A 25353-nucleotide genomic window follows, 5' to 3' on the forward strand; every position below is an offset into this window, starting at 1 on the left:
CTTGGTGTGAGATGGCAGCCAGTCTGGGAGTTACTCAGTTGGAGCAATGAGTGAGTTATGAGATAGTCGCCGGCCAGTAAGAACATTAACAAGAAAGCTGAAGAGGATATGGCGTTGGAAGCCGTTACCAGGCGACAACCGATGAAGATATAGCAGACTCAGCAGACTTCGTACGTGTTGAAATGAACTGTAGAGTATGTGAATTAGCGATGGCGCTGTAGCTACTTTTAGTTACGATTTGTTAAGTGTTCAGTAAATCCAATTACCAATTCAAACTTCGTCTACAGTGACTCAAACGCGTGACAATATCAATACAGTGGACATATTGGGCGGTCTGTTTGACGTGGACCACACAAATATATATTATAACGATCAGTTGATCAAGCGATGTCATCACGCCTTTTTTGTGAACATTTTCTGTGGTCAACTGACTGAACTGCCGACCAGACGGAAAAGCTGCGAGCCAATCGATGGACCGAAGTACCGACCGATCGGCCGAACTATTACCCGACTGACCGATCTACCGATCGATTGACTGCTATTCCGGCCGGTCTAACGCCAGGACGACAGATCTTCTGACCGATCGAACTAGTATCCGACTGACTGAACTACCGACCCACTGCTATTCCGGCCAGTCTAAGACCGATCGAACTAGTATCCGACTGACTGAACTACCGACCCACTGCTATTCCGGCCAGTCTAAGACCGATCGAACTAGTATCCGACTGACTGAACTACCGACCCACTGCTATTCCGGTCCGTCTAAGGCCGATCGAACTAGTATCCGACTAACTGATCTATCGGTCGACTGACCGATTTGCCGACCGACTGCTATTCCGGTCAGTCTAAAGCCGATCGAAATGTCCGACTGACTGAACTACCAACCGACCTACCAACCGATCTACCGGCTGACTTACTGATATTTCGGCCGGTATTACGCCAGGACGACAGATCTACTGACCGCTCGAACTAGTATCCGACTGACTAAACTATCGACCCACTGCTATTCCGGTCAGTCTAAGGCCGATCGAACTATAGTATCCGACTAACTGATCTATCGGTCGACCGACCGATCGATTTGCCGACCGACTGCTATTCCGGTCAGTCTAACGCCGATCGAAGTATCCGACTGACTGAACTACCGACCGATCTACCGGCTGACTTACCGATATTTCGGCCGGTATAACGTCAGGCCGACAGATCTACCGAACTATCAGACATGTACCCGAGTGTCTGAACTAGTGGGCGAAAGACCGAACTGCAGCCGACTAGAGTCCCACCGACGTGACGACACTGCCGTCCTGTTGCAGACTGCAGGAGATGCGCCACTTCGGCCTCCTGAATGGGCTGTACGAGCGGGTAGTGGTCAGGCTGTTGCTCGTCACTCAGAGCTCGGAGCCCAAGAAGCTGTCAGTGGAGCTGTACGATATAGCGCCCATCTTCGTGATCCTGGCCATCGGAACTGCGGCCTCAGTTGTGCTGCTCCTTGCGGAAATCTGGCTCGGGACCTTCTCACCGCACGTGTGAGGGGCCCTCCTTCTTGCTTCGCTTCAGAGGAGGCTGTCATTCCGTCGGGTTCGTATTACCGAACTGAACACATCAGCAACTTGCGAACCTTCCCCGCATCGACCCTGAAACGCTGGCTCTTAATTCAACTATGACGGAGAAATTTTGTATATTTTTGTTCGCCACGAAAGCTTCACGCCTCACAGAGTGTGCGATGGCTTTCATTCTGTTGCATTTGAGTGTCTCGCGGCAGTGATATGAAGATCGCGCTGTTTTCTGACATGTGAAGCCGTGTAGCTAGGAGAAAGCCCGATGTCGGGCGGTCTCCGAACTACACGGCGTTACCACCACAAGATCGTACTCTGTAGGAATGTCATTGTTTTGTGTTCTTGCTCCAGGATATTGTTGTTGTCATTGTCAGTATCACAGGATTTAGCAGCTAAGACATTAAAGAAAGAATAACCCTCGAATTAAGAAATTAAAATTTACTCATGTAATTACGAAAAAGCGTCAGTAAATAGACCATAAATGGATGTAAAACATAGCACATGTGACATTCAAACCTGGAAAAAAAAAAATTATTTTTCGACATATCCTCCACCAACACTGATACACTTGTCCCATCGCTTTACCAGTGCGCTGAAACCCGCAGCATAGAAGTCTTTTGACTGTTGTCTCAGCCGTTTCCGCACCTCCGTTTCATCCTCTTCGTCATCAGCGAAACGTTTGCCACCCAGCGCTGAACCGCTTTACATGACAAACACTTCCCACCGCAAAACAGGAAACATTTCTTTGTGAACATCCTTTGAACTGAGTCCTCTTGCCCAGAAAAAGAGCACAACACAGCACACAGAAAACCTATTACGCCCATTACAGCTGTTTTACTTCCATTTGTGACCTATTTGCTAAATTTCCCCGTGGATGAGGATTGGGGATCGAAGGTTCGAATCGCATCCAAAAACTCTGTCGCAAGAGTACAGGGTAAATTTAATATCTTCTGGTGTTCTCTCTTAGGTCCGCGTTAAGCACAGGAAGTAGAAAAAACATAAGACGTTACAATTTTGCATGAATTATTTAATTATATTCGTAGCGGCCTCCGTAGTCTAGAGGTAACGTTCCCACCTCATGACTCGTAGTACGCGGGTTCAAATACCCGGTGGAGGTCGTCGAATTTTTAAGGGCGGAAAAGTTCAGGGAACAAGTCCTCCGGGAGGGACTTTAAGCCGTGGGTCCCGTGTCGTAGCTTTACGGCATGTAAAAGAACCTCATATCTCCAAAGGAGGTCACTGAGCCAAACTGCGGACGTTTCCCGCCCAACAGCAGTCTCTAATACCTCTGGTAGATGGGGGAAGCATTATAGATACCTCTCAGCTAGTAGAGCCGGTCTCGCTGGCTGGGCGGGACTGATGGTAAGCACCAGTACCGGTAGGATATAGAGACTGGTAGAAATCATAGAGGGAAGCACAATGGACCAATACAGGTCTAAGTGCATGGGGAAACCCACCCTCTCCAATAACTAACTAACTAACTAACTAACTAATTAAATTCGTGGACACGAGGCTAGTGAACACTGCTCGGTCCCTGAGTAATTTCAACACACAAAATTTCTCACTTAGCCGCCTGCTTTGTGCCCCCCCCCCCCACACACACTCTTCGCTGAACATTTATACATTAGAAGTTTGTTTCACTGTTTGATGGTTCCCCCACACATAGCACACCCCTATAGCTATGTCAACATTTGTCTAACCACATTCGTAATATAATGAGTATTGAAATGTGTCGAAATGTAGTGAGATAGTTTTGTTGACAGAGCACACTTCAAGTTGGTCTAACACCATAACATACAAATTCACTTCACAATTTCGCTAGGTAGAAAACTCGATCTGTCAGCTAATAATCGTTTTCCTCCAATACACCGTACAGTCTGGTATTGAAACAATATGGTGTGCCGTCAGAGGATAAGTTTCTTCTTTCATTATAGATGCATTTAGAATAATTTAAAATAAAGTAATTGAATTCGAGATAAATATATATGGTATTATTTAATTGCATGTGATATTCACCAGTTTTATGCATTTGTTTCAATGTTAACTTGCCGAGTCTCTGCAGTTCTCACTAAAACCTAAACTATCTTCAGTTAATAGTTGGTGTGTAAACATGTCACAAAACAAAAGTAGAAACATCTTCAAGTATTGTCTTATGTCAGATTCTGATGTAAAATATTCCAGGCAGGTAAAAAGAGGTTTCGTTAAAAGTATGTGTCTTTCATATGCGATATAAATTCATAAATACTTTGTCATAAGCAGCTGATGTTTCATTATTGCATAATATTACAGTGCTTACACTTTCCTGCAAACAATAAACTTTATGTCGACTCTCTTTTTATTATTATTATTATTATTATTTGCATTTCCATGTTTTTTATTGACTACCGAACACGTAATGGCCGCCGGTTTGGCATGACGTGTATCCGTGGATGCCTCCGAATACGCACAAGCTGTTGATATTCATTATTGTATGGTCGTCGAATATTTCCATCTAGCCAGAGTCTGAACGCATTTCCACGGATACATCGCTCTATCATTAGTACGAAAGCTGACATTATATTTCCGGCGGCAAACACAACTAAAATTGGCGCTATAGCCAGTAAACCAACAGTTGTAGTAGATCGGTCTGCATCTGGTTTTTTTAAGGTTATGTAGCGTTGGCGAATTCTCTCCTGAAGTCCACTCTCACGCACTTGAGCTAGCCTGTACAGAAAAGTAATCTTTATCAAAATCTGCAACGTAACTGCACCTTTTCGAACACAATAATGCGGTGAGTACCTCATGAGAATGTATAACATCAGATAACACGGCGATTATGAATTATGAGTATCATGATAACGTATTTGACGATATTGTCTCAAACTTTCCTTGGTATAATTGAGGAAAACAAAGAAGTAATCATATCCGCTGTTGCGACTATAGATGTAATCTGGAACCTTCCGAATATAAAGACTGGGTATTAACCTATACTCACGGCCGTTTAGGTGAACGAGAAGGATTACGGATGATATTACTAAAAGGGGAATTTGGCAAATAGGTTGTAGGAATTTGCTGTGGGTTGAACTAATGAAGAAAGGATCCAGAAGACATCGCATTTTATAATACTTATATAAATTCCGGATAATTCGAGTGCTACTTTTGTACTAGTTGGTAGTTCTAGAACTATCAAGGATCATATACGGCACTGTAAGAAAATCGGCCGGAACATGAAGCTAACCATTCTCCTTCTCCAATCCTGAGGTACAGAACAGTTGAAGCAGTCCAGTCACCCCTATAGGCTTCTATGATACAAAGTTGAGGCAGCATTTACCCTACAGTAATCCTATTGATAATTAGGGTTAAGAGAGGAGATGTAGACAATGTAACTCACCTCCAGTTAATGAGGCTCTTGTAGGGGTTGTTCTTGGTGATTATGTAGGTTAGTGTCTCCGGGTATGAAGTTCCAGGAAGTGCCACCAGCTGGCATGGCACGATCTGGCTGAAGAAATGGCTGCACATGTAAGCATATCTATTACGAGTACAAACTCTTTCGAAAGCTTCGTCGTTTGTGCTGGGCAAGTCGCTCTTGAAGGGGCCAATCAGTTTCTTGTAAACTTCACTCTCAAGTCCTCCCACGGCTCCCTGCAATAAAGTCTTACATAATTAAGTTCAGGGAAATCATTGCAGTTTGTAGTAAGCACCGTGCAGAACTGCAGCATGTGAACAACATGGAGACATTTTAAATGTTGAAGTATGTGATGCATACCTCAAGGCTTTGAAGAGTGGAGCTAGGCCATGCCATAGCTCAGGTAGTTAGTCATCGGCTTTCGACCGCGGTGGCATGGGTTCGATCCCAGTTCGGGGCATGTGCTATTTGTGAAAAAGGAAGTGGCACTGGGACAGCTTTTCTCTTCCACTACCAATTCTAATCACACAAAGTTATCCATGCTCACCTACCATCCTAAGATGGTACAATAGGCCTACAAGTGGCCAGACAACCCATCCCCATAATCTTAAATAAATTAATATTAATTAAATGCTGAAGCTGTAGAGGGCGAAAGATTTAAAACTGTACAAATGGTTTTGCTGTATCCGAAACATCTGCGTGTTTGCGTCATCATCAGGTAGTAACGCCCCTCGTTACTTAACGTTAGGCGTTAGTAGATTGTATCGCGGTAACCAGGAATTTCCTTCCCTGAGATTGCACACCGAAAGTTTGACATGACCTCAAAGAAATGAATCGGTCCAAACACAACATATAATTATTATTACTTATCTGTGACACAGAAGGGACATTGTATTACTTACATCAAAGATATTAAGGAAGGAAGAATTCTGGAGAACACCGAGGCTGTAAGAACCGTCGTACAAGAGTCCCTGTAGATCCCTAAACGGCAGATTTCTCGGCTGCACGGCCAGACTGGAGATCAAGGAAGCTGAGTATCCAACAAATATCACCAGTGACATGACGTATGCCGTCAGCGTCACAATGCGCCCTGCGGTGCGGTTTACTGCCTCTCGCTGACCTGTGAGATATGGTAACTTTAACTTCTGAGTTGTCTCTGGCCCAGACATTCTATTGGCACTCGCCTGTGGCAGATTACTAAAATCGGGTACGGCTTCAAACCTGTTTTGGAGAACATCCCTGAACTAGCACTGCAGGCCTCTACAGCTGGATATTGTAAGACAAAGTACAAAGACGTAATCTCGAGTAAGGCCGGTCGCGGTAGCCGAGTAGGCATGTACTTGCTCCTTCGGAAGCCGAATCGTGGGTTCGAATCCTACACAAGGCATTGATGTTTGGTATGTGAATGTGTTTATTCTGTGTTTGTGTTGTCCTGTGTTTAAGTAGAGGCCTTACGACGGGCTGATCACTCATTCAAGGAGTCGTACCGTCTGTCAAATGATCATGAAACTGAAAATCAGAGACCAGGGTCCCAGTGGGGCTGTAGAGTCAGTGAAAAAAAATTCTCGAGAAGTATTGAATATGTACTAACCGTTTAAAGCGCAGCGGTTATTACTCGGCGTCTATTTAACAGTAAGCAATGTTGCGAAAGTATACTAGTGTACGCTTAACGAGAGTGTCCGGTAGAAGAATGTGTAAATGAAGTCACTAAAACCATGATGAACTCTTCCCTGTCATGAAATAATTTCATGGAGATGAGTCCTTCTTGAGAACCTGCCAGTACTGCAGCTACTCAAGAATTTCCTAATGTTTTATGGAACCCGAAGGTTATTATTGCGTTCACAGGAGCCCTCTACTGGTCCTATCCTAAGCCAGAACAATCCAGCCCATACCACCCCATCATAACTTTGATCCATGTTAGTATTATCCTCCCATCTAGGTCTAGATCTTCCTCATATCTCATTCCTGCTGGCTTTCCCAAAAATATTCCATATGCATTCCTCTTCTCTCCCATTCGTGTTGCATGCCCAGCCCACGTCATCCTCCTTGACTTGATCATTCTATTTATACTTGGAGAAGAGTACAAGTCATGAAACTCCTCATTACGCAGTTTTCTCCAGCTTCCTGTCACTTCAACCCTTTTCGGTCCAAATATTCTCCTCAACACCCTGGTCTCAAACACCCTCAGTCTATGTTCCTCCCTTAGAGACCAAGTTTCACCCCCACAAAGAACCACAGGCAAAATTGTAGTTTTGTTTATTCTAACTTTTACGTTTTCAGACAGCAGACGGGAAGACAAAAGCTTCTGGACTGAATGGTATCAAGCAATACCCGAGTTCAGTCTCCTCTTAATTTCTCCCTGTGTTTACCAAACATTAAATTGTCACGCAACTGTTCACTGCTATGTCTTGACGAGAAGTTAGTCACTATATACGAATGAATAAGCAGCCAGAACTGAGGCCTCCCTGTTCGCTGTCATACGTTCCAAACTAAAACTAACATATAAAGAGTTCTGGTTTCTTATATATAACGCAGTATAAACCCTTGAAAGTCAAAAGACATTTTGGAGGTACATGTCGCCTCCATCTTCAAGGTCGAAGATAAAGAAGAAGATTTCTGTCTGCTTAACACCTGTTTCTTGTTCGGCTTATCCTCAGACACTGAAGATGGATGCATACATTCTTTTTAAAGGCTAATTGATTTCCAACGCAGTACACTGTGTTATATCCCAGAAGGTATGACTCTTAACAAAGAAGGAAGACGCCTCAAAGTGGGGCAGAGTTCTGACCTTGCTGACACAGACACCCGAAGATGTAGAATACTGTCTCGGAAACCATAAGGCTCTGTTTCTCCTTCTGCCCGTCATGGCTGAAGTTGGTGATTGTCAGGCAGACGCAGAGGGCGCAGCCTGATATGGCCACGGCCAACCATAGGCCGTAGCTAAAAGGGGCGACGTAGCTGTTCCAGACCATGTCGGAGCTGTTGGGTATCTTTATGAATACCTTAATACTGAAACACATATGAGCTGACTGTTATGATTGCTATGCACGTACATTATTTATTTATGACAGTATAATGGTTACTGAATATTTATCCGGAAGTTCTTAGTTTTGCATATAAATCTTCCTGCTTTTATCTCTTTCCCTCATATTTCCCACACTCTTTACAACCCCTTTTACTTATCTGCTATGTCATCATTCACTTCCCTCTTCCTTCCCCTTTCTCCTTTGCGCCAAAACAGTTAAGCCATCCAGAATACGCCTTAAGAAGCCATTTCGTTTCGATTCATTATATTATTTATATGGACCTAACTATAGTAAACACTGTGTTAGATCATTCTTGAATTTCTTTTCCATGGAAATGACATAACAACAAACCGATAAATTAATTATACAGGATGATTCACTCGGAGGAGGCCCCGTATAAATCACACAATAATTTACCAACGTAATCGAAATTTCGCGAGTGCATGCCTTGGTAGATTTGGTGATAATTTGCTGCGGTTTTCATCCACCTGGAGACAAGAGCCTACGCGACTCGACGCTCCACGAACTTAAATGTTGCAGCCAACATGGCAGGAGGGACGACGGAAAGCGTAAAGTGGCGCGAACCGAGCAGACAGACATCCAGTCGGTGTTGCGCACTACACATACTACCAAGTTCCTTTTCTTGTAGGTAAACTACAATTGCACGTAAGAATTAGAGAGTGGAGATGAAACTAAATCCATATGACTTGCCTCGAAAATTCCACTGTGTCTATGAATTCCACGACATGAGACCTCTCCGCCGTCGCCGTGAAGTCCCCGATACCGATGTCAGCCTCCCCACTGCTTACCAGCGCTACCATGCCGCTCCAGGACCCGTTACCGGACTTAGAGCCGTAGGAAGTAGCCGCCTGGTACACAGGACTGGTAACAATGGTCGCACCATATTATTGCTAAACGGACAGACATTTCGGGCATTCGCATGTCTAGCTTAGGAGAAAAACACGATGTTTTTTAAACTGTTTCTACTTCCATCATCAGATATAAAACGTACTTTGCAAGTAATAGTAGAGTGAATTTACCGACTACCCAACACGTTTTTATTATCACTACATGTTTCGGCCTCAAGAGGTCATCCTCGGGTGTATGAACACGGCTGTATAATTACACGCGGTCACATTACATTTTCATTCATTCGACCCTGTATCTTATCCAGATTTACGCTCACTAATATATCGAGTTCTTTTTATAAAACACAGGTTAAAATTATTATTCTAATGTAATCATAACATCTAATCATAACAGATCCAGCAACATCAGAGAACGCGGAAGAACGGCGAGACCTCACAAACAAGTGAAAGTGCAACCAGTAACATAAGTTAAACTTTAATTCACGAACTTTTAACCAATAATAATAATAATAATTAAACTAGTTAAAAAAGAACTAGACACAGCTGTGAGCGTAAGTAAAATGAGACTGTAAAAACAAGTGCAAGTGTAACCAGGGACATGAATTGAACTTCGATTCACGAACTTTTTAACTTTTAACAATTAAANACTTTGCAAGGCCCGTCAGTTGGAACCAACTCCTATATTCAGGGAGGGAGAACTTGGTGATTGAGCTATACTGGACTTTATTTGTAGCCATTTCAATCCAATTCATATTCCGATTATGCCCTCTGCTTGCTAGAGAGACTGTTTACGTCAGTTGACGTGTTAGGTCACAAAGGTGACGTCATTCTCTGATCATAATTAATACCATGTAGTTCTCGTACTTTACACTTACGTTGCGTTTACCAAGTCAGCCATTATGCCCCAGATCTGCCCAAAGTAGCCTTCAGTCTTGTAAGATCCATTTGCCTCCTTAACCACGTTGACTGTAATGGGCTCCTGGACAGATTTAAACAGCCTCATTATTAACCAGAACACTGTGCATAACCCTTTACATGACAATGGTAACTGTGTTTACCGCTTGTTTTAACGTCGTTTCTTTCGGATATGAATACAGTATCTCTGACTTCTCCCACGATTTCCCACTTTCTCATTAAACTGGTTCTCACACGAAACATCGACCGCTTCCCTAAAGTTCACCCCACTGATCTCTTTAACGGACTAGAAATCAACTTACACTTTTATAAGTGGCCCGAATTACGTGTCCCTGAAGATTGTTCCTCCTCTGGTAGAAGCCCTGTGAGGGCCAGGTGAGGCCGCCACCAGGAGACCAGTTACCGAAGCGGTATGTCTGCAGCGGAAGCGTGGGGCTAACTCGGTACACTTCCGTCAGTGCGATGACGTCGCCATTTTGTGACTGAGCCACCAGGAACTCGCAGTCGAAAGGAATGTTGATGTCTGTGAAGAACTCCTCCAGGTACGCGTTAGTGTCCAGGAACAGCAACCAGACGGCTCTAGATGAATATGCCACTGAAAATGTCTGTGGGGAACAAAGCTGTACTTGTATAAAGCGCTATATGTTACTGATATGAATGGAATTTAATTTTCGAAATCAGGGAATGAGTTCCGCAAACGATAGCAATTATGAACTGCAGTCTCAGTTTGTCGTTGAATGTCATAGGCCATTGTATTTCTAGAATTATTCGCTAAGTTTGTATATGCTTGTATTATAAAAATATTAAGTAGACTAAAACTAAGTGAGACGTGACTATATAACGTAAAGGTACATAAATATCTGAGAGCCGGGATAGCTCAGTCGGTATAGCGGCTGGCTACGGGTTGTACGACCGAGGGATCGAGTCCCGGTATGGTCAAACATTTTCTTTCGTCCACCTCGTCCAGACTGGCTCTGGGGCCCACCCAGCCTCCAATCCAATGGGTACCAGGGGCCCTTTCCCCGGGTGTAAAGCGGCCGGGGCGTGAAGCTGACCACTCACTTTCAGCTAGTGCCGAGATCAAGAAAATTTGGATCTATCCACTCCCCCATACGCCTTAATGGTCTAGTACTTAATTAGGTAAGCACAGGGACAACTTTACCTTACATAAATATCTGATTAGTGTTCTTAATTGGCGATCATAAAGAGTAATCTGACGCCATGTAGTCAGATTTTCGCAGATGATTTGGTGGAGCTTATTGTCTTTATCTTCATGGTCGAATGTAAGCCAAGCAACCAACCAGCAAGAAGCAAGCAGCAAACAGAGCTCGGCTTTATCATCGACTCTCAATATTGAGGCAGTACGTTCCTTCGGTAGTGAACTCCGCCGGACTGTCCCAGAAGACAGTACTCCTCATTGGTGCGGGCTTATGGACACGGAGGCATTAAGAGAAATGAGCTACCGAGAAACGTATGTTAGCATATGCAGGTTATTTTCTAAACCATTTAGAGCTTCTGTTATGCCTTGGTAACCAAACAGTTATCTGAGAATTCTTGAAACCATTAGAGAAGAGTGATAAAAACATACTTTTGTGGTTGACACACAACTATTCTGTTTTATAGACTGCATAATGCCATGTTAAACAAAGTCTGCTTTTTAAATTTGCGTGTACTTAATCTATTGTGTAGGTGAATATAGTGGCTGAACTACTGAAGTTTCTGAGCAGGTTTCTAACCTGATTTATGTAGGTCCTTGTGTCTTTGTTGCCTCTGAGAATGACGTATATAGACCGCTGAGTGACACACCTTCTCCTAGCGTCACTTTCAAATGCCCTCACCATTATAGGGATATATTCATGTAATAAGAACTTTCGAATGTTTTGTATCAGTATTCTATTTTCGAAACCTGAAACAGAGAGATTTTATTTTATATTACACCTACTTGCAAATGCGTACATAAGACTAACTGAATTTGTTTTACGTCATTTGCAGACAATGAAATATATCACTGACGAATTAACTATTGACTACCTACATCACTATCACCCTACCTACCTATTTTCTTAGAAACCCATATATTTATCTACCTACTTCCCTACCTGCCTGCCTAACGACCCACCTGTTTTCCTCATTCATTCATCAGTAATCTGTCTGACGACATGTCCACAGTCTCTTCCAAAACAGTTCCTCCATTTAATGCGATCTAGAGCTTTCTCCTTCAAATAAAAATATCCTCTTCTGTCCCCAAGGTCACGCAGCATCTTCTTACGTCTTCTTCCTGGTCTTCTGGTCACTTCTATCCGCCCCTCTATCTCGCATACATGGTATCTCTGTTTTTGGAAAGAGACTATCCAGGAAAAGTGATAATGTGGTAGTTTTTCCATTTGCTTTCCACATCGCAGTACAACAGCCGTTCAAACCACTCTGGTCACGCCTGCTGCTATACGAACTTGAACCATCTCGAGCATCATTTGCTCTGTGCTTCAAGTCGCTGCTGATGACGCTGCTTCCGGCATCAGGTTTTGGTTTTTGGTGTCTCTCTTCGTCTGATGTCTACCCTTTGACCTGTCCAGCAAGGGAGGCCCTGCCAGTAGTTACGGTACCGCTGGTATGGCTCTCAGGGTCCTTGGCATACTCAAACACCCTCACCACGATAAGGTGGAGACACCAACGCGGGGGCTGTTTTCCTACTATCTATATATCTACCTACCTACTTACCTACCTAATTACCTACATACCTACCTGCTTACCTACCCACATACCCATCTACCTCCCTACTTAATTTTAGTTTTAGTCTCTTGGGTTGAGGTGAGACTGAGTCCACTTGGTACTGCGGCCACGGTTTGGCTTATTGTACCAGCCCCGAATGATAGATGATGATGAATATGGAACAGTCCCTGGAATGGGAATTGGCAGGGGAAACCGAAGTACTCAGAGAAAACCTGCCCCAGCGCCACTTTGTCCGCCACGAATTCCAGATGACCTGACCTGGGATCGAACCCGGGCCGCTGCAGTGGGAACCCGATGACTAACCGCCTGAGCTATGACACGGCCTGTTATCTACCTACTTACCTATCCACCCATCAACCTACCTATCTACCCTCTACCTACGTACACTCTACCACCTATCTATCTACCTACCTTTATCCTGACTTCACATACCTATCAACCTATCTACTCCCCTACCTACCTACCTACCTACCTACCTACCTACCTACCTACCTTTCTACTAACCTCTCCACATACCTATCAACCTATCTACTCCCCTACCTACCCACCTACCTACCTACATACTGTTCGATTACATTTTCTTCAGATCTGCAAGCTGAAGAAAAGAGGAATTTTAAGCTAAGAATCTGGGAACAGGTGTAAGAGAAGTGGAGCTACTGTACTCTGCACATAGAAAATATTAGTTTCTGTACTAATAAATTTACTTTCTAATTTTATTTACTTTATGATGCTGTATCATCACAAATGTCCCAGCCACTTTAAGAAAGAGAGTGCAGTGAATTTTTTTCTTTAGAATATGGTATTTTCCATCCTCCATATGAACTCATGTCCATCCCAATGTCACACATTGTGACGTCACCAATGACATCCCTCGCAGAGCTAGAGATATGGTGGCCAGGCAGCACCTGTGTACTTCAACAACTGAAAAGTTTTCTGTCAGAATCCAGTCTTTAAGTACTGCAGACATTAAGGTCTGCAGTAAGTCCACAGTAGGGCCGCGCCATAACTGGCTTCCCACCGCGGCGGCCCGGGTTCGATCCCGAGTCTGGTCAAGTGGGATTTGTGGTGGACAACGTGGGACTGGGGCGGGTTTTCTCCCAGTACTTCAGTTTCCCCTGCCAATCTTCATTCCACCAAATTCTCCATCATCATAATCATCCGAGGCTGGTACAATAGGCCAATCAGTGGCCGCCGTGACGAGTGGACCCAGTTGGACTCCACCCCCCACTGTGCGAATTAAAAAAAAAGTCTACAATATTCAGAGTTAATTCAATCCATGCACGTCACACTCCCACCTTTGTTCGTCACCCGTAAACTTTATCAATCCTCTATAAGGGTTTGCTGTTGAATGTGAAATGTCTAAGAATTTTCCCTCACCACGCGTTTGTTCTTTACTGAAATTTTACCCATCACAGGAAATGATATAAAATTCAATCTCACCTTGGTTTCGTGCTTGTGAGTTAATCAGAAACAAACAGCCACGTTCCAATTGCTGATAAATATGAGCTATAAATTCTGCTAGCTTAAGTAGTTTCTCTAAACCAGCACTCATGGCGCCACTGGACAATATTAACACGATAAAAATAAACATCTTCATTTTAAACACCTGACGCTCGAAGTGTGACCTGCTACTGGTGACAAATAACATGGAAAACTTTAGCTAGTCTATAGAAGTAAGCACGTGCTTTCGTGAGAAATGCAATTAGTAAGGGCGGAGCAGTTAACACAGGATGCATATCCTGGAACTGCCAGGCGCCCCCTGCAATAGTACAGCTATACTTAACGCTTAGTATCTGGGTGACGTCACTTATCGTTCCGTCATCTATACATAGTTTACATGTTGCCATGTGAATGATTTATTACGTTCAATTATGTACTTATAACCTATAAAACATCAAGGCAATAAATATGTTGGTATTTACCGTATTTACGCATGTATAGGCCGCACATTTTTTGCCAAAAATTCAAGAGGAAAACTGGGGTGCGGCTTATATTCTAAATATTCGAAATCACACTTCATTTTAAAAAAAATTATAGTCATAATTAGTAATACAGGGTGTAATACTCCTGAAATAATATTCCAAGAAAATTATTTTTCCTATAATTTCTGCCTGAAAATTGTGCTGCGGCCTATACACGCACGCGGCCTATACATGCGTAAATACGGTAAGTATGTTTGAATATTAAAAAACTTTCGATAACGTCTAATCATTCGATTAAGAAATAATTATAATAAATTACCTACAATCCCGCTACGGTTTTATTTTTTTATCGGTCCTCAACACTGTCAGCCTCGAAACAGCATTGGTCGTTATGTGCATGCCTGGAGCGTCGTCATATTCTTTGCTTTGTCAGTGATTCTTTCTGCCATTGGGCATACTGGTATATAATCTGACCGCTGCAAATATGCGGCTCATATGATATACCAGTGTGCAACTTGAACGTGCCGACAAAATTCGGGCACGAGTTCCACGTACCAAAACAAGAAAGGACGTACACGTCTAGATGTGTCCGGAAACATTTAATTTTTTAGTTAGTTGAAAGTGCTCAAAATGTCCTCCATGAGATTCAATATCCGCCTCGACACGTCACATCATGGACCGCCGCATCCGTTCAAAAATGACGAGATAATTACGGATAATCTGGCGAGGCATCCACAATGCGTTGGTGGGTGCCTCTTCATTGTCAACAGGAGTTGCATACACACGGATTTTACGTGTCTTCAGAGGTAAAAATTCAGAGGATTGGCATACGGCGCGCGTGGAGACCACGCAGTGGGTCCTCCTGTACCTCTCCATTGGTCTTGATATGTGTTGCTGAGAACATCTCGCACAGCACGGAGCACCATGCATGTACCACATTCGTACTGTGACTGCCAGTAGCTCTGGCAGAGCATGCGAGAGGAATTCCCGGTAGCGTTGCCTGTGAGCCGATGTGGCAAAGCTTGCGGGTCTCCCAAACACCAACAGTGCCTGCCCACACACTGATGCTGAACTGCTGCTGGTGTCTGGAGCGGAGCGGTTCTGGAGTGGTTCTCAAACTGTGGGGCGCGACCCCCAGGAGGGTCGAAGGGTTTGAAAAGGGGGCGCAGCATACTTTCCTACAGATAAAAATTAAAACTGACCTAAACCAATTAGAAAAGTAACAAAAAATAAAAATACATATAGAAAACTTCTGATGAGTACAGGCTTCAATTATCATGAATTTCAAAATAACTAATAATTATAATTATTATTATAATAATTATTCTCTTTACCGGCAATTGTAAAATGCGTATGCCAGAGACAGCGTTGATAGTTCGGCAGCAGCTGCATCCTCTGAAATCCTCTGAAGTCTAGACTTTTCAAAATGCTGTGTGAGGAAATGGGTCCCGAACACACTGCTCTGTTGTTTTTTAGTGATGCTCGATGGCTTTCAAGAGGCAAGGTATTAAAGAGAATGTTTAAGCTGAGGCATGAGGTGTTCTGTTTTTTAAATGGGGAAAATCACTCACTGGCAGACAGTTTCAGCAACAAGGATTTTTTATTGAAAATGGCTTACCTCACAGATATATTTGAGAAACTAAATATCCTCAACACTTCACTTCAAGGGAATGAGGCAACTGTACTTTCTTGGAATGACAAAGTGAAGGCATTCATGAGAAAATTAGAGCTCTGGAGAAACAGTATGGAAAGTGACACGCTAGACATGTTCCCTACTCTAGTGTCAATGGTACAAGACACTGATAATCCAGTGCTTCCAATGGACATAAAAAGCTGCCTACTTGATCATCTCATAATGTTGAAAGTTCATTTCGAAAAATACTTTTGCAATGATTTTGATCAATTTAATTGGATTAAAAATCCATTCGAAAATGCTCCTGGGCCATCATCTCTGAATGTAAATGAGCAAGAACAACTCATCGATCTCACTAGTGATACTTCATTAAAAAGTAAATTTAAGGAATTGTCTGTTGGAGTTCTGGATACATATTGGCAAGGAATTCCCAACTTTGAGCCAAAAAGCATTGAAGATCCTGATTCCTTTTGCAACAACTTACTTATGCGAGACAGGCTTTTCTGCTTTGGCAGCTATAAAGTCAAAATATTGCTAAAGAAGTTAGAGTGGCCATTTCTGGTATTACACCACGTTTTGATAAACTTTGTTCTCAAAAGCAGGCCCATCCATCACACAGAACTTTGACATTTAAATGTTTGATTTTCTTTACAGAAAAAAATTAAATACTTGTTAGTTAAATATCGTTTCATTTCAATACATATTTTGGTTAATTGCAAGCGTTAAAACTAATTTTTATTGTAGGCCTAGTATTGTGATACTTTAATTTTGAGTAAGAAAACTGGTAAATAGTATGTAGAAAAACACAAAATAAACTGAATAAAACGTCAAACATACCATGACTTCTATTTTGATTAAAAAACAGGCTGGGGGGACCTGAGAGTATTTTCTCTTGTCAGGGGGGGCTCAGAGGTATAAAGTTTTAGAACCACTAGATTACGCCATGAGGATTCTCCTCTGTCCACTGGTGCTGGTTGCGAATGCTGATGATGCCTCATCTGTACAGAGCACTGATGGAACAAAGAAAGGCTCAGCACTTCGGTGGACAAAACATCGACGTTGAATCTCATGCAGTTATCATGAATGCACTCTTTCAGCTATAACTCACAGATTAATATTTCCGGACAAGTGTCCATATGAATATTCTTCTTTGTTTTTGTATGTGGAATATGCCCAGACTTTGTCCGCACCGTTCCCTTACACTCTGTATATACGTTTGGGTAGAGCACATAGGTTACTGGTAGGGCTAAGGACGGGAATATAAAAACATGGCCCTGAAGAGGGCCGTGCTTTCAAAGTGGAGATATCGGAAGAATTGGAAGTACAGATGGAGCTGTAGGCAGTGCGGTGATGGATGAAAAGGGGGAGCTCTGTAAATTAGATTGGTTTGAAATTACTCTGCAGTTCATAGTACCGTTGGACGTCGCTAAAATCAGAGAGCACTGGACAGAAGCCCACTTTATCCACTGTATAAAGCGCCCTTGGGCACGACCACATGAATACAGAGGACAAACACCCACTAATCGGTTGGGATTCAAACCCAAGAGCCCATTATAAGCGTCGTTATTGTTTAAGCCCCGTTCTCACTTAATACAAGATAAAGTTTTCACTGTGCTTATATGTATTTTTAAATGTAGCAGGTAAATTTATGTACCAAACTTATATTATAAAAATTCTAAACTCCGAGCACAGAGTATCTGTGTGTTTCGTATGATTCGCGGAACAAACAGCGACTGTTTCCCTAAAGAGTATTAACTAATTAACCTTTGTTGTTGCGACTAGGTGTGGTTTCTGTGAGGTAAGAACTGAGTTTTTAAATATTATTCATGTGAACTTCATAATTTATAGGGTTCAGCATATACTATGAAGAGGCATGGTGGGCAGGCGGTAGCGTAATTGGTTGAGGCACTATGCTACAATCCGGAAGGTCGCGAGTTCAATTCCCGATTAAGTAATTTTCAGTTCACCCAATTCTTCCAGCTGTATTATGGTCCTTGGGTCGGGTCAGCCTCCAACAGAAATGAGTACCAGGAATCTTTCTGGGGGTAAAGGGTGGCCGGAGCGTAAGATTGACAACTTCACCTCCATATGTGAGTCGATTGTCGAGAAAATGTGGGAGCCTCGATGTCTCACAACGCTATGGGCCTTCAAGGTCTGTTACAGGGTTAGCTTTACCGTTTCTTATGAAGGGGCATGGGGCAGTGGAGGTGCAGGTTCCACTTTCGGGACGTCATCCTTTGGCACCGCGATGAGCATCGCATATGCTCGGACAGGAAGGACTTGCAGTACGTTACGTGTGAAGTGAGCTTGAGGCTATATTTTCACGTATAAATTTCGAGGGGAGACAGACGTTTACGATAACACCAACCCCACAAGCTGCCGTGAGTGTACGCTTAACTGGATACACTACTTACTGGTCTCTTGGCACAGATGGCGCATGAGGTCATGACAAGTGCCAAATGGTTCATAAACACACAGCATAATCGATAGCTCATGCCAGTTAAGTAGGTCGCTATCCGCCTCCTTCATAAACACCGCTGCTTGAGTTCGAATGGTCGCGTTGCATAGTGACTTCATACGTAAGAGGACACATGGATGCCGGCAGGGTAGGGCAACTACGCACCTGTCCCTCCCCTTTGATTAAAAAATAAATAAATTCATAATTAAAAAAAAGAATGACGTTAACAACACGAATTGAAAGCATTTAAATATTTAAAACGATATTTACAAACGACTCGCAAAAAAATTGTATGGTGAGTATAGCCCCATGTCCAACCCCCAGTCTGGAAGATAACCCCTTTTCAGCTGTCTGCGATTGTCTGTTCATTATATTCTCAGCTACCCTCCATACCTGGAGGCCGTCGCCTCAATTCGCAACCTGAGGACGCGCCATGCCGTGGTGACAAGGGGACACAATTAACATGCGAATTGTACGTACGTATGTGGTTTGTTCAACAGCGCTGTTAGTAGCTCAGGACTTCGAAGGGCAAGATTTTTAGTGAACAATAACTTGTAACTGAAGGACGCGGATTGGTCTAATTTGAGGTAGCCACCTGATTGGTGGGCGCGAATTTATTAATTTACTTCCTTTACCAATTTATTTATATAAGCGCATAATCGCACTCCCAGTAAAACTTATTCTATGTTATTAATCACAATGCCAGTAAAATAATAAATGTTTTGTTTGTTGCCGTCATATCAATTCTTCTTAAAAAAAATGCATCACTATCATCATTAAAACTGACTGTCACATGTTCGTATCCATGCAACCAGGCAATCAGCAAGGCTAATTAATAGATCGGTAATAAAATTTCTTCTACCTGATTCAAGTATAACGTGACAAAATGGCTTTGCTCCCCCTCCTTAGGGTCATATTCTGACTGTTTATTCAGGCGAAAAAAATATATGCCACACGGAAAAAAACTGAATTGGGAAATAATTGTATTTAGAGTTTTCCTACAGCCCGAAGCGTCCTTACTGAAATAAAGATATAGTATTAGTATTGTACTTGTATTCTAAGGTTAATTCACTTATCTCTGTTCAGGATATAAGTCAGTAGCTCCTGAAACCAGCTGCTTCACAAGTTATCACAGAAGGAAAATAATGTGATTTTCTTCAGTTGATGATAATGACAGAGGCAATACAGAGGTGAAACAGGCAGTTACGTAATATTCCCAAACTTCAGTATATTTTTGTATTGCGTCATGTATATCAGTTCCTATGCAACGGTCGCTAAGTAAATAACTATGCAACAGCCGTTGCTCTGGAACAGCTCTGTGAACACGCTTCCCTGACAACTAAGGAACACGCGCTCCGTGCAGAGGTTGTTCGTACATTTCGGAGGTGCATATTCCCACCATATACAGGATAAAAACGGAAGCATGTGTTTATCCGAAACAATACACATCTACCAGGCTCTACTGTGCCATTACTTAGGCCACAATATGGTTCTTTATTACCATGAGAACCCAAAGACTGTAGTAACAACTGACTTATGATAATTTATGGGTGATGAAACTAGATTATAGGTATATATTCTTTATAAATATAATGCTGTATTTTATGTCATACTGTTTATTCTCTACTTCAGCCTTGCAGCACATAATAAGAAACACTAGATACCTGAGTGCAGCAGTCTGCCTATGGTCCTCTGTGTGTATGCCTACCTACTGTGTTGCCAGCACTCACTCATGGAGCTGAGCCCTTCTGGAGGAGCCGCCAATTCTTCAGCTACTTAAGAACTTCCCAGCATTTTATGGAACCCGAAGGTTCACTGCCGTGTTCACAAGAGCCCTCCAGCGGTCCCTATCCTACGCCAGATCAATACAATCCATACCATCCCATCCTATCTCTCTGAAATATATTTTAATATTGTCCACCCACCTACGCCTTCGTCTTCCCAGTGGTCTCTTTCCTTCCGGCTTTCCCACCAATATGTGCTGCCAGTATACAAGCCTTAATACGGGTTATACTAGCAAATAGTGAAGGTTATGTAGGGAATTCCTACCTGTCTGTAGTGCTGCCAGTATGGACACCCTGCGTCGTCCATCGACTATCCCGACAAAGGTTATTCGTGGTTTTCCTCAACCCCTCAAAGCAGATGCCTAGATAGTACGTCTCTCAGGCCACAACTGCTTCCTTCCAGATCCTTTCCAATTCATCAATCATCATACCAATCTACGCCATGCATTTCAGATGCTGACAGAACCGTAAAATTAACCACAAAAAATGTTGGAGGATTCCCAAAAAACGCCCTTTGCATGTCTCATTGCCCACGCATACAGAAGCGAATCGTGGTGAAACCTGTCAAGAGATCACAGCACAAAATCAATGTATTGTGTACGTAACCTGGAAGATATTAAAATTTCACTTCGCAGTCTCTTCTGCCACGTGGTATTCTAACCGCAATGGGCAAGAAAAACGGATCACTGTGTATCAGACTTTACGAAATTACAACATGATCCATAAATCACTAGTGACACAACATACGAGTACTTCTTCCGTAAATCTGCTACCACCACAGATATACGCCATCTCGCTTCATAACAAAAGCGCGGTGAGCTAAAGGCAGGACTGGACTGAAAAGTCGCGAACCCCCAGTATTACTTCATTGAATCGAAGTAATTTTAGTGCCCTTCAGGGAAATTGTGGTGAATAGCTTCTCCAATTGTTATACCAGTGGCGGCTCGTAGCTTTCTTATGTGGTGGGGCTACTCGCTATATTTAATTCGTGGAAATCGAAACTCGATTTTATGTATATATACTGTGTATTGCCAATAAAGCCATGTGCAGCATATGTGTATAGTTGTAGAGGTCGTGAAATGCAGTTTAGAGGAGGAAGGACGAAATATAGAAAGTAATTGCCTGTGACAAGTGAGAAGGGGTAGTCCCGTCTTGTTATCAGAAAGGATTCCTATTAAAGGCCAAACAGTGAATTTACTTCAAGACTGTAGAACTGGTCAAGAGCGTCTGAGTGCGCTCGAAACTGACTGGCCAACCGTCAGTCGTAAAATGACTTTGAAACGAAGCAAGAAGTAAAGAGGAATTTTGTAAAGGTAGAAACGAAGCGGTAGGATATGTGGAAGACGAAGGCGAATAGTTGTCATAACCGTGGCGGTCCTTTGGTAAGGCACTGGCGTATGGTTTAGAAGATACGTGGTTCGAAGACGTAACTATTATGTGAGAAAAAACTTAAGAAATTTGTGCATGTAGGAAGCAAGTGGTACTATGTGAGGAAGTTGAAAGTAACAAATTTGTAATACTGGGGGTTCGCGACTTTTCAGTCCAGTCCTGCCTTTAGCTCACCGCGCTTTTGTTATGAAGCGAGATGGCGTATATCTGTGGTGGTAGCAGATTTACGGAAGAAGTACTCGTATGTTGTGTCACTAGTGATTTATGGATCATGTTGTAATTTCGTAAAGTCTGATACACAGTGATCCGTTTTTCTTGCCCATTGCGGTTAGAATACCACGTGGCAGAAGAGACTGCGAAGTGAAATTTTAATATCTTCCAGGTTACGTACACAATACATTGATTTTGTGCTGTGATCTCTTGACAGGTTTCACCACGATTCGCTTCTGCATGCGTGGGCAATAAGTCATGCAAAGGGCGTTTTTTGGGAATTCTCCAACATTTTTTGTGGTTAATTTTACGGTTCTGTCAGCATCTGAAATGCATGGCGTAGATTGGTATGATGATTGATGAATTGGAAAGGATCTGGAAGGAAGCAGTTGTGGCTCGAGAGACGTACTATCTAGGCATCTGCTTTGAGGGGTTGAGGAAAACCACGAATAACCTTTGTCGGGATAGTCGATGGACGACGCAGGGTGTCCATACTGGCAGCACTACAGACAGGTAGGAATTCCCTACATAACCTTCACTATTTGCTAGTATAACCCGTATTAAGGCTTGTATACTGGCAGCACATATTGGTGGGAAAGCCGGAAGGAAAGAGACCACTGGGAAGACGAAGGCGTAGGTGGGTGGACAATATTAAAATATATTTCAGAGAGATAGGATGGGATGGTATGGATTGTATTGATCTGGCGTAGGATAGGGACAGCTGGAGGGCTTTTGTGAACACGGCAGTGAACCTTCGGGTTCCATAAAATGCTGGGAAGTTCTTAAGTAGCTGAAGAATTGGCGGCTCCTCCAGAAGGGCTCAGCTCCATGAGTGAGTGCTGGCAACACAGTAGGTAGGCATACACACAGAGGACCATAGGCAGACTGCTGCACTCAGGCATCTAGAATTTCTTGTTATGGACTGCAAGGCTGAAGCAGAGAATAAACAGTATGACATAAAATACAACAGCATACAGAGTTTTCCTAAAAGAATGTTGGGGTTTTAGATACGTATATATTTCGTATTTCTTACCGTGTACAATCATAACATGTGTCAATCGGAAGGTTAACTGTCCAAATTTTATGTATATCCATCAAAGTGCCCCTATGTGCGCACCTTTCGTTACCCGGCACACAGCAATGCGATAGTCGAATTCCTGCCATACCCGCTGCAACATTTCAGGTGAGATGGTCTCCACAGCACGATTGATTCTGTTTCGGAGATCCTGGAGCGATTGGGGAAATGGGGGTACATAAACCATAACCTTCACGTACCCCCACAAGCAATTCTCTGCTTCCTCTACGTAATGATTTTGCTTCTCTGATACGTCTCCCTCATTCTCTCCACGTCTGCATGTGGCACACGTGGCCGCCCAGAACTCTTGCCTTTACAGAGATATCCACTGTCCACAAACTGCCGGTACCATCTGCGAATGTTGGTTTCATGTGGCGCCTCCTTCTGAAAACGTACACGAATTTCAAGGCGCACTGTAACGATGGATTTAAACACCTCAAATCTCAGCACGCAATAGGCCTTCTCCTGCTGGGTCGCCATCTTACATTTCACGCCTCCTAACTGTCGGAAATGGAACTAGGAAAGAGCGCGATACACAAAATGAAAATTTGAGAGCCGCGTTATGAGTCCGTATACGTTTTGCTTTTCATCACCAAATATTGATGAAGATATACGGCAATGAAACCCCACCATTCTTTTAGGAACACCCGGTATTTATAAAGAATATATAACTGTAATCTAGTTTCATCAACCACAAATTATCATAAGTCAGCTGTTACTACAATTTTTAGGTTTTCGTAGTAATGAAGGACTAGATTGTGGCCTAAGTAATGGCACAGTAGAGCCTGGTAGATGTGTATTGTTTCGGATAAACACACGCCTCCGTTTTTATCCTGTATATGGTGGGAATATGCACCTCCGAAATTTACGTTTAATGAGGACTAATAGTTCACTTTGTGAGTCCCCGTGTGTAGGCGGGGTTCGAATACCTCCACCGTAGCCCTGAGAGTCGTAGGAGACGACGAAAAGGGAACCCAGTGCCTGGGGGCATCATTGGGCCACCCTCTTCCTGGGGGATATAAATACGGGGACCTGGCCCTCAAAGATGGGGGACTCTCAAATCTGAGACAGTAAAATATGGTCATGAATCCCGAATGACTCGGTCCCGAGCAAGACTGCGCTGGCGAAGGCCAGCAGAAAATGTAAACAAAACACCTTTCAAAAGAGATTAGAATTTAAAAGGTATCAAAATTCGTAAATTTATGGAATTCAGAAATTATAATTACATAAACACTCATACGAATATCCTAATATGTGAATTAAGATAATTTTCAGTTTTCAATATTTCAGAATGTGAAGAACGTTAACTTGTACCAACCGATGCCAAGCAACCCCAACACAGTCCAGACCTCATAAACCCCCAGGAAGTTAATTCATATTTGAGAAATTGAAATCGTGTTTGCATGATCCCGTGGGGAAGCGGGCTATGAGTCCTGCGATGCTTCGAAGGCGACGGAAATGGAACCCAGTGCCTGGTGATATACAGAAACTTGGTCATCCAGGTTGGGGTTTCGGCGCTAGGCTGATGACCTTGGTCTGTAAAGAATTGCAGATGCGAAATCCAAAGAAGTGAAAACCAGATGCAGTCTAGCAGTATCTTTTTCAAGAAAGCTATGGATCAAAGAAGTATGTTTTTCCAATGATATTAATCAAATACACGCGGTAACTTCGTTGGTTAAGGAACTATGCTACAAGCCAGAAGGTCGCGGTTTCGCGTCCCGATGATGAGGTGATGGGATTTCCAGTTAACCTAATCATTCCATCCGCACTATGGCTCTGGGGTCGACCGAGTACCAGGAATCTTCCTGTGGGTAAAGTGCGGCCGGCGCTTAAGGCTGACAACATCGCCTCCATCTATGAACCGATTGTCTAGAAAATGTGGGAGCCTCGACGTCTCAGAACCCCTGAGGCCCTCCATGGCCTATTACAGGATAACTTTATGTTTATACGCAGAATTAACTACCCAACAAACAAACTAATTAAACGACAAATAGAGCAGAATATTTTTTGGAAAAAAATAGCAAGTTGAGTAATTATGTTGAGCAGTCAACAAATTCCCCATATTGTATGGAACACAAAGGTCCCTCACTGTGTTACTTAGACCAATCATTAAACTGTACCCAAATCCAGATTAAACCAATCCAGACCCTCACACTCTATTTCTATAAGACCTATTTCCTCTCATCAAGGTTTCCCTTCAGGTCTTAACGACCAAAATTTTGTGCTTGTTTACAATCTATTCCAAGTCTGTTCTATGTCCTACCGATCTCTTTCTTCTCGATTTTATGTTTCGTTAAAAAATGTATATATATTCTGTAGCTCATCATTATAAAATTTTCTCTGTCCTGCTGTCACATTCGCAGAATCATAACGTGGCACTTAGGTGCCTGAACACAAAGTTAGA

General features: G+C 42.9%; 1 protein-coding gene across 2 annotated transcripts in view; it reads right to left on the reverse strand.

The window, feature by feature from the left end:
* Nucleotides 1-3155: 3155 nt before the first annotated feature.
* Nucleotides 3156-25353, reverse strand: part of LOC111865059 (probable glutamate receptor) — a 49860-nt gene continuing 27662 nt past the window's right edge. For both annotated transcript variants that reach the window (XM_033751668.1, XM_033751669.1), the window contains exons 2-9: nt 11485-11654; nt 10051-10353; nt 9709-9812; nt 8676-8846; nt 7727-7947; nt 5841-6058; nt 4924-5174; nt 3156-4256 (exon numbers count right to left, since the gene is read on the reverse strand). In XM_033751668.1, the coding sequence (XP_033607559.1) occupies nt 3935-4256; nt 4924-5174; nt 5841-6058; nt 7727-7947; nt 8676-8846; nt 9709-9812; nt 10051-10353; nt 11485-11654 (1760 nt within the window). In that variant the 3' untranslated portion in view covers nt 3156-3934. The remainder of the gene's footprint in view (nt 4257-4923; nt 5175-5840; nt 6059-7726; nt 7948-8675; nt 8847-9708; nt 9813-10050; nt 10354-11484; nt 11655-25353) is intronic.

This window comes from Cryptotermes secundus, unplaced genomic scaffold, assembly GCF_002891405.2.
Source record: "Cryptotermes secundus unplaced genomic scaffold, Csec_1.0 scaffold1427, whole genome shotgun sequence".
Classification (NCBI taxonomy): Eukaryota; Metazoa; Arthropoda; class Insecta; order Blattodea; family Kalotermitidae; genus Cryptotermes; species Cryptotermes secundus.